The sequence below is a fragment of the Erythranthe guttata genome, chromosome 11 (genome assembly GCF_056151865.1).
Source record: "Erythranthe guttata isolate IM_541 chromosome 11, IM_541, whole genome shotgun sequence".
NCBI classification, from domain to species: domain Eukaryota; kingdom Viridiplantae; phylum Streptophyta; class Magnoliopsida; order Lamiales; family Phrymaceae; genus Erythranthe; species Erythranthe guttata.
In genome coordinates, this window is record NC_142543.1 from 8175001 (window position 1) to 8187855 (window position 12855).

Sequence of the window (12855 nt, forward strand, 5' to 3'; positions counted from 1 at the left end):
AGTTGAAATAAAGACCATCTGTTATTTGATTCAAGAGCTCAAATTTCTTTCGACATGGCGTCACGCCATTCAATAGATTTTATGGCTTCAGAGTAAGATCATGGCTCTTGATTTGTAATGATACTAGTGAGAAAAGCGCGATGAGAATGGTTGAAATGTGATAAAGAAAAATATTTTGCCAATAGAATGTCCATGGAGAGTGAAATATGATTATATATATAATCATTGAGACGCTTCGGTGGATGATGAACTCGTGGAGGATGATCATGGACAATATTTGTGGAAGTTGAATCAGTGGATGGCGAGTCATAAGAAGTAGATGGAGAAATGGTTGGACTATCAGATTCAGAAGATGAGTAAGGAAACTGTGAAGAATCAATCACTCAAACGAATTATTTTAGTATAAGAAATAAAATACTTCAAAAATATATTAGGGGGATTAATGAGTGAAGAAGTGTACATGTAGTCGAAATTTCCATCATCATTGATTGGAGTAATTGAAATTATATCTTTTGAGGATGAACTTTCAAGATCACGATACGGAAAAATTGACACATGAAATACGACGTCGTGTGAGACTTAGATTATATGACTTTTGAAATCATATATGCGATATCCTTTTTGACCATATGAATAACCAACAAATTTACAAATTTTTGCTCGCTCATCAAACTTATGTTGAATTTTGACATGTTTAGCAAAACATAAACAACCAAAAACACAAATGGAGGAATATGATAGAACATTTCCCATTAAAATTTGATGAGAGGATTTATATTCAAGGATTGGATTTGGAAGTTCATTAATAATAAATGTAGCAGTGAGAATGCATTCACCCCCAAAACGAAAATGGCAAGTTCGTTTGAAAGCATAGAGCTCTAGCAACATCAAGTAGATGACGATGCTTACGTTCGGAAATACCATTTTTTTTGTGGGGTATGGGGTCGCGACACAGCTATGTTGATATATGATTCCATTATTATAAAAGCATTTTTGAATTTGTTTAGAAGAAATTCAGAATAATTATCGGAACAAATGTTTTGGAGTTGAGAAAGAAAAATATCCCCATTCCAAAAATTGGCACGATAACTTTTTGTACTGAATTGACAATTGAATTGATTATAGAAGTGGATATTAACCTGTTTAATGTTTCAGATTTATGTTGCATGAGATGAATCCAAGTACACCTTGAATAATCATCGACAGTAGGTAAGAATAAACGAGATCCATTTTGCTAGGGTATAGAGAAATGACCCCAAATATCAACATGAATTAATTCTAACAATGAGAAGAACATGATGTACGTTGAGAAAATGAAAGACGTGATTGTGTAGCACGTGGAGAAACTTCACAAAGAAAATCCTTATTTCCAATAATATTGGAAAAGGTCTTAACAATAAAATCAAAATGAACCCTAGATGGATGATCAAGGTGAAAATGCCATAGATCAAATTTATTACACAACTGAAAAGAAAATGCAGAATCCAAAACTAAATTTGGATCTAGATAAAAAAAAAGATATCATTGTGAACGCTACCTCGACCAATCTTCTTCTTCATTAACTAGTTATGAAATATTAATTTAGAAGAAGAAAATTTGTTATCATAATTTACTTCGTCGATTGAAAAATGGATAACAAATTGAATTTGAAATATGGAATGGGAAAATATTTGGGAGAACCATCAGCCAATTGAACAAATATATTTTTACTAATAGGAAAATATGAATAAAAATGAAAGAGACTTGCATATATGATTAGAACACCAGAGTTAATGATCCAACATGATGTAAAAAAAATTGAGTTTTACCTTCTACATGGACTGACGATTTTTTGTGGTAATACCTACACGCAAAAGCACGTATCGTACAAGTAATAAAGCGGATTTTTAAGTCCAAGTATCGATCCCACAGAGAATATTTAATTATCTAATCCTAGACGCTAAATTCTACCAATTGTTATCAAGCCCACCCTACACAGTCGACTTTAGAGAAAATTAACTAAATTAAAATAAACTAAATTAAAGCAAATTAAAAGGACAAAGCAAGAAATAATTTAAACACGAAGATTAATGAAAGTAAACAAGCCTAGGATTTTATTCTTCCCCCTATGTGATTATTACTCCCCCAATTCCTTCAATTATGCAAGCAATTAATCCGGATTATTAACCTGACATGCTAAATTAATCATAAACCGCTTCCGCGTGTATTACGATTCTAATACTAAAGACTCAATTACTATATTCCTACGCAATTAATTCTAGAACACAACATTAAGCACAAATCTCAATAATGGCTTCCTAACAGATTAACTATATTCATATGTTAATAACACAAAGACTCTTCTACCACAGTTCTAATTATTAACCAGATCTTCCGATTTATGCGATTAACAATAACATAAAAGCACATAAAGTGATCAAGTTCATGTACTTAATAAAACAAGTAGAAGAAATTATCTGGAATTTAAACTTGTATGAAATCGTAAAATAGGGTTCATAAATCCCACATAGGGTTCAAAATAAAATCCTAGAAATAAGTAAACTAGCTACTCATGATTAAAGTAAAAACAAAGTAATAATTCATGAAAAGATAAATTATGCTTGTAATTTTTCAATTCTTAGTCTTCGTTATTGCTTCGTTGCTTTTGAAATTGCGTAAAAGATGGATCCCCAATTGTTTGCTTGGCTTGGTCTTATATAGGGTGGAAAACTTGGAGAAGAAGGCAGTTTCCTTATGCAAATTAAAACCCCTTTACTGCGGCTTTTTGTTATCTCGGACGGCCGTCTGAGATATCGTACTTAAACTCGGACGACCGTAATTCTTCAAATTTTTGACTTCTTCACTTTTGGCCCATATTTTCTCCAAAATTGCCGTTTTTACCCCATACTTTTCCAATTCTTCAATTTGTACCTAAAATACAATAAATCAATGTTTTAAGCACCAATTTTCATTAAAACACACCAAAAGCTCCAATTAAAAGGTATGATTAAGTGTAAAAATATAACACTTAACACACCCCCAAACTTGAACTTTTGTTTGTCCTCAAGAAAAATCTACTCATAAGCAAATAACTCAACTACTACATCTCATTACATAGATCAATGATCAACTTCACGTTTTCAGAACTTGTAATTATAATGACAATTCTTAGGCATTCGCAAGCTCAAAATTCAAAAGCTCTTAGTCACTTACTATTGCAAAAGGCCACAAATCATACAATTGCTTCAAGCATCCAATATTTGTAAATTAAAGATAGAAAGAATTTATGCTTACATGCATATGTTTTGACTCCAAATACTCACCAAGTTATTCTACTCTACTAATATCGAACATTAAGCTATAGGGATCATTGGGGATTTTTGGCTTTCAATTGTTAGGCTCTTTGGTTCGAGGTAGGAAATATAGGTATATGGGGCTATTCTTCTTGAATTGAGGTGATTACGCCGAAATTTGAAAGGTAGGCGTGTGAAACAATGAATTCACCTCTAAGGACTTCAATAAACTCGATTCTTAATAGTTCAAAAGTCTCCACTTTTGCTCTTAAGACAATGGCTCGAGCTTTCAAAACAATTCAACTACTAGTCCTTACTTCTCCCTTCTAGTCTCTTCTTCTTCTCTCTTTTTTTATTTTTTATTTTTTATTTTTTATTTTTTTTATTTTTTAATTTTTAATTATTTTTTCAAAGAAGAAGAAGGACTTTTAAAAAATTCCAACCGAACTCCAAGGGGTAATTTTTTTCAAGAATCTCCATCTATTCTACCTTATACACATTGGCTAAAAGAAAGAACACCTTTTCTCCGAGGCTCAAATCAAGGTTCTCAGGATAGTTTCGATAAAAAGGTCGGCTTGAAAAGCTCAAACGGTTCAAAGAAGGCCCAAATCATATCCCAAATCACTCACTATTTCAATACTTCGCATCATAAATTTCCTAAGGTGAGTTTTAAAACCGAACATAGCATGATTTAGCACAAATTAATTCCAAATTTAAAATACAAAACATTCAACCAAGGCAATGCACAAAGGGTGATTCCTAGCAATAATTCGTTTCTAAGTTTCGTTGAGTCGAAAGCTAAACAAACATCTAATTTATCACACAAAACAAGCAATTTCATCATCAAACATTGATCATCTGTCATCATCATAAATCATCGATGCATTCGACTCAAGCAATTTAAAAAAAAAAAAAAACGACGAAAGCAATAAAAATAGAAAAATAACAATAAATAAAACCTAATTCATGCAAACTAAAGCAAATAAACACAAAAAAAGACCCCCAAACTTAAAATTTCCGTTACCCTCAACGAAATTGTCACAAAGTTTAGGGATAGAAAACACCTGGCTAATCGGAGTTGATGTGATCGGGGTGCTCCTCCTAGCTCTCTCATGCTCCCTCATCATCGGAAAGCTCGGGTACAGGCTGAAGAATGGGTGATGGTAAAGGTGACGGCTCGATACAATCGGGCATCCCCCATCCCAAGTGTTGGACAATAGCTTGTAACCTATGCTGCACGGACACTTCTAGAAGGTGAAGAGTCCCCGTATCCGACACCTGGACACTCGGACACACCTAGACACTTCTCAGACACCCGTGTCGGGCCGTGTCGTAATTTCGCTAAAAGTAGGACACCCGTGTCGGGCAGTGTCCACAATTTCAAAAAAGTTGGGACACTTCTCTTATGTTTTAAGAGATAGCCCTAATAAAAAAAATTGCACATTTTTTTTTTCTCTGTAATACACATTTCCTCTGTTTTTTTGTGAGCCACCCAAAACTCCAAAAGTCTAACATGGGACGGCGACCAAGAACACGAGCAGCAAGGGCGGGCGGTTCTCTTATGCGATGACGACTTATACATATTTTTTTACAATTTATAAATGTACCCCTCTATTTTTATTATTCATAAATTTACCCCTACATTTTTTATATTTACGCGTATCCCCCGCGTGTCCGTATCCTAGTTTTTTGAAAATACCGTATCACCGTATCCGTATCCGCGTATCGCCGTGTCCACGTATCCGTGTCCGTGCAACATAGCTTGTAACATCTCGCTCGACCATCTTTGAAGTGCCTTTATCGTGTTGACTTTATGCTCGACGGTAGTCAACCGGTTCCTCGTAAGTATCATCTCGCGCTCCATCTTTTTTTGGAATCGTCGATCGGCACGGGAGCTTGAGGCTTCGGGGTCGTTTCGGGCTTGAGGAGCGGCTGCAATTTCGGCCAAGGTTTGTGCCTCGTCATGGGTTGCTTCTTTGAATTGCGAAGCCGCAAAATCGGCAATCGGCTTCCGGATGGTGAGTTCGATATCGTTCGGTAGCTTGGGGACCTTCTTTCTTTTGCACAATCCCGTGACAAAGCTAGGGAAGAATATTCCCTTTGAATTGTCGTGCATGGTCAGCCATAATTGATCGTACATAATGGTCCCGATGTCGACTGGCTTCCCCGTGATAATGTAATAGGCGAGCGCACACCGTTCGTGGTTGATCCGACTAAACGAGGTAGTCGGGATTACGTTGGCGCAAATAAAAGTCAACCATGACTTGCCTTCATAATTGATGCTTTTCCAACTGAGCTCATATGTCCCCTTGTCTGGATATTTGATCCACGTTGGATGCCCATCACTCAACACTTCACCAATTTGCTCTTTGGTGACTTCGTTTCTCATCTCTCGCCAGCTTTGACCCAAATACGGGAGTCCGTAATATTGATTTATATCGTCCGTCTCCCACTCGACATAGATTTTGCGTACTACACTTGTCGAATGTCGTGGAGGCTTGAGTACCAACGTGTTAGAGTAAAACTCTCGCACGATCGAGATGTTGTGAATCGGCTCCAGTTCACAAAACCTTTGCCACCCTCGTCTTATAATTTCTTGATTAAGGTCGGCGAGGTGTGGTAAGGTGATTGTCAAAGCTCGTTCCGTGATGACGGTTTTATTGGCTTGTTTATCGAATAGAGCCGCGGCGGGCGCCTTCGACACTAAAGGCTTCCTTTTCGGGTTGGGGGATCGTCGTTTTGGTGGCACCTTTCTTTCCTTTTTCCTTTCCCTTGGAAGATGATGCTTCGCTCGTGCGGCCTCTTTTGTTGGACGACATAGTTGGGAGAGATGTTGGAATAGATTCGGTGGGAATTGGTAGAGAATCGAACTCAAAATTTGGTTGGAGCAAAATGTCGAACACCTTGTAGGCGTGCCTTGAATAAGTAGATTTTGGAGAATTTGGTTTGATTATCTAGCCTCCCTGTCAATACCAATACAAAATAAGAATCGAAGAACTCGTGATTGAATTATGTGTGTGAAATTGATGAAGTTTTAGAAGAGAAATTCAAAAATTTGAAAATTGTGGTGTGGGAGTTTGAGAGAAGGAAGGAGAAGGGTTTGGAAGATAATGGGGAAGAAATCTGATTTTCCTTCTTTAAAACGCCCCAAATTTAATTCGGACAGCCGTCCGAAATCCCCCCCCCCCCCCCTACTGGATGTCAGACGGCCGTCAGAAAATTAAGGCACATCTTCGGACGGCCGTCTCATATGCAAGGCTGCTGAGCCTGGCTTTCTGTTTCCCAGACGGCCGTCAGGGGTTTTGCTTGCGATTTCGGACGGCCGTCTAGACCCCCTGATCATGTTTTCGACCCTGAAAATTAAAATTCAAATATATTAATTAGAATGCATGCCTATGAAAATAAAAAAAAAACGAAAAAAACAAAGAAAACTACGAAAAACAATAAAGCTCGGGTTGCCTCCCGAGAAGCGCTAAGTTTAAACTTTTCTGTCGGACGTTGCTTCTATATTTTCAAGCAAAAGTGACCGAAGTCACTTGGCAATCTTCACTCGCTTCCCAATACGGTTTGAGCCGGCTCCGTTTCACGTTGAACGTACGATTTGAATCTGGCTCCTTTATCTTGACTACCTCGCGAGGAAGAATTTCTTGGACAATAAACGGCTCCGGCCACTTTGATTTGCGCTTCCTTGGAAATAACCAAAGACGAGATTTCCACAATAACACCAATTTTCCTTTGTGCAATTTATTTTTGACTTTATCCTTACGACCCCAATAGCTTGATTCGTCCCTCTCTCGTGGCTTGCTCGATTCTTTTGGGTGGCAACATCCTCCTTGCACTTTTATAGTCGTTAGGACCCCAATTCTTATGACTTTCTCTCGGAGGAGTAGAAATTGAGTTCACAAAATAAACTTGCTCCGTCCGACTCCCGTTTCCGCCATCATCTCCTGCACTCAAAGATGTTTTCCCATTGTCCAAGATCAAAACATCAACAAATTTCATGAATTGTAAAATTCGTAAGCTCAATAGCAAAACAATCATTATTATCACATAGATTTTTATTAGCACTAAAAACATTGAATTTGATCGTTTGATCATGCACCGTCATTGTAAGATCACCACTAGCACAATCAATAAGAGTTTTCGACGTAGCTAAAAACAGCCTCCCTACGATAAGATGTATATCCCTATCTTTATCTACATCAAGTATAACGAAATCGACAGGGAAGATAAATTTATTAACTCTCACTAGCACATGCTCTAAAATACCTTTAGGGTAAACCAAAGATCTATTGGATAATTGAAGAGTTATAGGCGTCGGTTCAATTTCTCCTAACCCAAGATTTTTAAAAGTGGAATAAGGCATAAGATTAATGCTAGCGCCTAAATCAATGAGCGATCTAAAATCTTACCTCCTGTAGTAAAAGGAATAGTAAACTTACCTGGATCGCCGAGTTTTTGTGGAAGGGGTCGATTAAGAATTGCACTGCATTGCTCGATAAGTTGGATCATCTCGTTCCCCTTGCAATTTCTTGCCCTTTTTCCTGAGGTCCTTGAGGAATTTTACCCAATTTGGCATCTTTTGAAGTGCTTCGATGAAAGGAATATTTATGCGAATTTCCTTCAACTTGTCCAAAAATCCTTAGTATCCGGCATCGAGCTTCTTCTTTATAAACTTTTGAGGATATGGAATTGGTGGGGATCGTGCAACCTTTATTGATGGAGGTTCTTCTTGAATTGATTCCTTTTACTCAATCACTTTCATCTTCTCGATTACCATATTTCTCTTCTCTTTTCGCGGGGCTTCCTCCAATTGCTTACCATTCTTCAAGGTGACTGCTTGGCCCGTCTGTGCCTCGATCTTTTTCGTTTGCAGTCTTTGGGGATATGGGATTGGTTCTACCCATTCAGCTACAGTGACTTGCGGCTTTATTCGAATTTCTTCCTTTTCCTCGTTCTTGAAATCGATAGCTTGGCACGCCTCAAGCTTTTGCTTTCGAGGATCTTCCGTATTCGATGGCAATGCTCCTACCGGACGATTCTCTTGATTCTCCAAATTCCGCAGTAAGGATTGGGTAGCGGTCATAAATTGGGCCAATATTTCGTCCGTGTTTGATTTTTGTGCTGGTGGATTGTTGCCTTGATAGTTTTGTTGAGGAGGGGCGTGATTTTGAAATTGACCTTGAGGTCTTTGATATCCTTGGCCTTGTTGATTTCTTCCGTATTTCCCTTATGATCTCCACCCTTGATTTTGGAATTGGCGAGGCGCATTGTTGACGTAGTTGAGCGATTCCATAATTATTGGAGCGTGTAATGATTTCCACCGCAAATTTCACAACATGGAGAATCAACGGCTTGGACTTGTTGTGGTGGATTTGCTTTGATGTGTTGTAGAAGGAGCTGATTTTGTTGAGCAATTTGGGTCACTTGAGCTTGAAGGGCCGTAATTGCATATAACTCCAACACTCCGGGAACTTTCTTTGTTCCACTAACCGTCCTTTCGCTTGACTTGGCAAACCGATTTTGTTCAATTTGATCCAACATAATAAATGCATCCGGTATCGATTGACTCATAAAGTTAACCCCGGTTGATGCATGCATCTAAGACGGTTCGTGCATTCTCGTTAATCCCTTGGTAGAAAATGTGGATTTGCCGCCATTGCTCTACTCTATGTGTTGGACATTGCCTCAAAAGGGTCTTAAATCTCTCCCATGCCTCGTATAATTGCTCGCCTTGATCTTGGACGAAATTATGAATTTCCCATCGTATTCTCTCGTCCTTTTCTGGTGAGCTGTAAACTTTCATGAAAAGATTTAAGAGTTGAGGCCAAGACGAGATAGAGTGGGGGGCTTGGGACATCAACCACTGGCGAGCTTTTCCTTGTAGGGAGTGCTTGAAGATAATTAATTGAAGCTCCTCTTGGAAAACGCCGTTTTGACGATGGGAATTACAGGTGTCTAGAAAATTGACAATGTGAAGATGGGGATCTTCACCTGCCAATCCACTAAATAGCCGGTTATTTTGGAGCATCGTCAAGAGACATTGCTTGATCTCAGAATTGTGCGCTTCAATGGGTGGATATTGAATGCTTGGGCAGAATTCATCGAGAGTTGGGATTATGTAGTCTTGAAGTGCCCGCGGCCGAACTGTTCCGTCCGATTTCCACCCTACTAAAATGTGTATAGAATGAAGGGGTGGGTAGGTCGAACCCATCAACCCGTTGAACAAGTCAAACCCGGTAAAAATCGTTCCGCTAGAACCGGACGGATAGATCCATCAATAGGAGTGGGTCTTTAAATGGAGAAGATTCGCGGGTTTGGGTCTAAGACGGGTTCAAATTTTTTAATACCCGTGAAACCAGTCATGCCCCGCCATACAAAACAACATTGTTTTGTTATATTATGTTGTATTATAAATTAATTTTATATAATACATGAATAAAGTATATGTTACATGTCAAAACTTATATCAATAAGGATGATATCGCATCGTTTTGTCTATAGTTATCTATTTTTATTTTAAATCTCCTTTTGTCTATAGTTATGTATTTTTATTTTAAATCTTGTCCTATGAAGTTTTCAATTTATGTACTCTTTATAATCCATTTATAGTTAAATATTATTTATTTTGATTTACTCTTGAGATATATCTTTGATATTATTTACGTTGATTTTACGCTTGGTTATTCATTTTAGGGATAATTAGTGAAAACCCCCAACTCATTTACTTATATTAAGGTGAATATAACCTCTTTTTCATTATTGGTGAGACCCCCACCTTATATTAAATAATTTTTTGAATTAATATTGTATTTTCACATGACTAATATATCTAATTTGCACTTCCATGTTATATTTAAAATAACAAAACCGATTTCACGTTCTCTCTATTTCTCTTATTCCCCTCTGTCTTTTCTCTCTACAACCTCTTCCATCTATGCGCCGCCGCGGTCACCACCTCCAACCCTCTTCCATCTCTGTGCCTACTCTCTTCTCCCAACGGCCTCCCTCCCTCCACCGCCGCGAAAAGAAGGCGGTCTTCACCCCTGGAATTCTCTCGTCAAGGACGGCGTTAGGGTTTTCACTAGGGAGAATGACGAGATTATGCAGTGGCGCTAGGGTTAATATTGCGTCTGTTTTTCTTCTTCTCTGATTTTTTTTAACCCAATTCTCGAATCTCAATATTCTTACTTGGAGTTTTTGGTTGAATTCTTATATTGAAAGCTAATTTTGTGTTCAATCAATAGTATAATGGATGTTTGTTATTGGTGAAATTGTGTTGGTGTTATTTACAGATATATAGTTATTTTCGTACAGCGATATAGTTGTTTTTATTAATTTTTAGTTGATTTTGATAAATAGTTGATGTAACAAATAGTTGATTTTGATAAATGAAAGTTGCTGGAGATATATAGTTGTTTTAATCATAATTGTTTTAATAACAATTCTTTTTAATAATAGTAACTTTTTAATAATAGTTGTTTTATGAAATATAGTTGTTTTAACTAAAGAAAGAAAATATAGTAAACAATATATTTAAAACATATAATAAAAAGTTAAAAAATTATTTTTTTTAAATATTAGTTTTTAAATAAGAAATAAATAAATAAATAAAGAAAATTAAAATTAAAATGTAAAAAATAAAAAGTGCATCAAACTAGTGTATAATAGGTAGTGAATAGAGGAAGGATATATTTGAGAATAAAAAGAAGGATAGATCTCTCACTAAAAAAGAAAAATGAGGTGGACTCATCCTCATTAAATAATGCTAGAGAGGGTTCTCACAAATAGACCCTTCATTTTAATTTCTAAATAGTTTCGGGTAAAAATTAAAAATTACTAAAAAAAAATAACATGTTTCTCGGGCGGGTAGAATGGACTCTTATCTTTCGTCCAACAGATCCTATGGCAAGGAACATCTATCTTCACTGCAACTCGTTATACATGACCAATACGGAGTCCCCTTATAGTCGAGAACTTTGATGAAATTATAGTAATTGTTGTCCTCGAGGTGATAAGTTATTCTAACTTGTTGAGTCGAGTAATCGTAGAAAACCAGCTTATTATCTCCCACCCTCACAACAATTACATGGCTGCTCCACAAAGCTCCCACAGGCTTACACACTCCTAAAAAAGGTCCGATACGCGTCAACAAGGACCAGTGCTTTCCCTGCTCCCCCAAACCGGTCAACTCCCATCTATCGAACAAGTAGTTTTCTTCCGAAACTTGAACATCCGGATATAAGAATAGGACAAGCGATCTGCTCTCCTTGACAAAAATCTTAATATTCTTTCCGGAGTTGTGTATTCGAATGGGAAGGGGCGTTGTCACAAAGACCTCTTTCTTCATGTCGAAAGATATTATATCAGTTTGCCTACATTCTAGCCAATGAGCAAACGAACCATCCTTGTACGACCCAATTGCATTCTCTACCAAAATTTGTGTTGTGGCGACGTCTCGGTCGAGTTGTCTCCATGTTTTCGTGCTCGGGGAGTATATGTCCACGCGGATTCCGCTTACAAATCCTCTATCGACCCAAAAATAAAAAGACAAAAGTTGCACTAGTTTGATTTCTTTGGTAATAAAATCTAGACCAAATCCCATGCTTCTTTTGCTGCCAAATCTGATACCATCGCCGTCGGAAATTGGACCGCCGCTCGGGAGAATCTCGCTTGTTCGGTTATAAGAGTTGTATAGGATAATATCTTGAATCCTTTGGATCCCGTGGATGCAGATGAAACCGTTAAACGGCCCTACGGTTATGACTCTGTCTTTTGCTGTTATGATTTTGCCTTTGCGAGGTCTGATCTCATACTTCTTCAACTTCAATATTGGTAATTCAATAAATTTTTCTTCTGCACGGCGGCCACCAACAACTACAGTTGTCGATTCCGACGATGTGCCGAACGTGGCCAACGATAGTTTCCACTTTTCGGTGGTTACATCGAAGGCGAGGAGAGCAAAGAAGTTGTTTTTGCCGTAATTGTTGAGGTGCGATTTCGCGAAACTTGGGGAAGAGATTATATTGTTCCATGATTTGGATACAGTCTTGAAGCGGATCAGAATCTGCACAGGAAGGTGTGACAGTATTTCTTCAACAAGTTCGTCAGGAAAGTATATCATCGTCTTCGTCGTCGATTCATTACCTTTGCCGCCGGTCCCTAGTTTTATCTGTTTATTATTATTTCCCATCTCTTAATCTGTTGAGAGAAAAAGACAGAGAGAGTTGTAGGGAGTACATAAATAATTATATACCCGTCCGTCTATATATAAATTAACTATTGGACTTCTTTTTCTTCTTCAACTCTTCCAAAAGTTTTCTAGAGAGATACGTAGAGATACTTGTTTCCTTGTTGAACTCTTCCCATGTTTTCTAACGAGATATACCTAGTATTGGAGGACTTTATTTATATATATATATATATATATATATATATATATATATATATATATATATATATAGTGGCGGATCAAGGATTTTTGCCAGGGGTTCAAAATGGTAGAATAAAAAATTTAAATATCACTTTATAAAAATAATGGACCAAAAATTTACAATTTACAAATTTTAGGTGAATTGTGTAA

General features: G+C 37.3%; 1 protein-coding gene across 1 annotated transcript; it reads right to left on the reverse strand.

Moving 5' to 3' along the window:
• Positions 1-11175: 11175 nt before the first annotated feature.
• Positions 11176-12465, reverse strand: LOC105970701 (F-box/kelch-repeat protein At3g23880-like). The gene has a single exon (XM_012995534.1). The coding sequence runs from the start codon at positions 12463-12465 to the stop codon at positions 11176-11178; it is 1290 nt and encodes a 429-aa protein (XP_012850988.1).
• Positions 12466-12855: the final 390 nt, after the last annotated feature.

What these genes read in the sequence shown, in the direction of transcription:
- LOC105970701 (XM_012995534.1), bottom strand. Translation starts at nt 12,465, where the DNA reads ATGGGAAATAATAATAAACAGATAAAACTAGGGACCGGCGGCAAAGGT.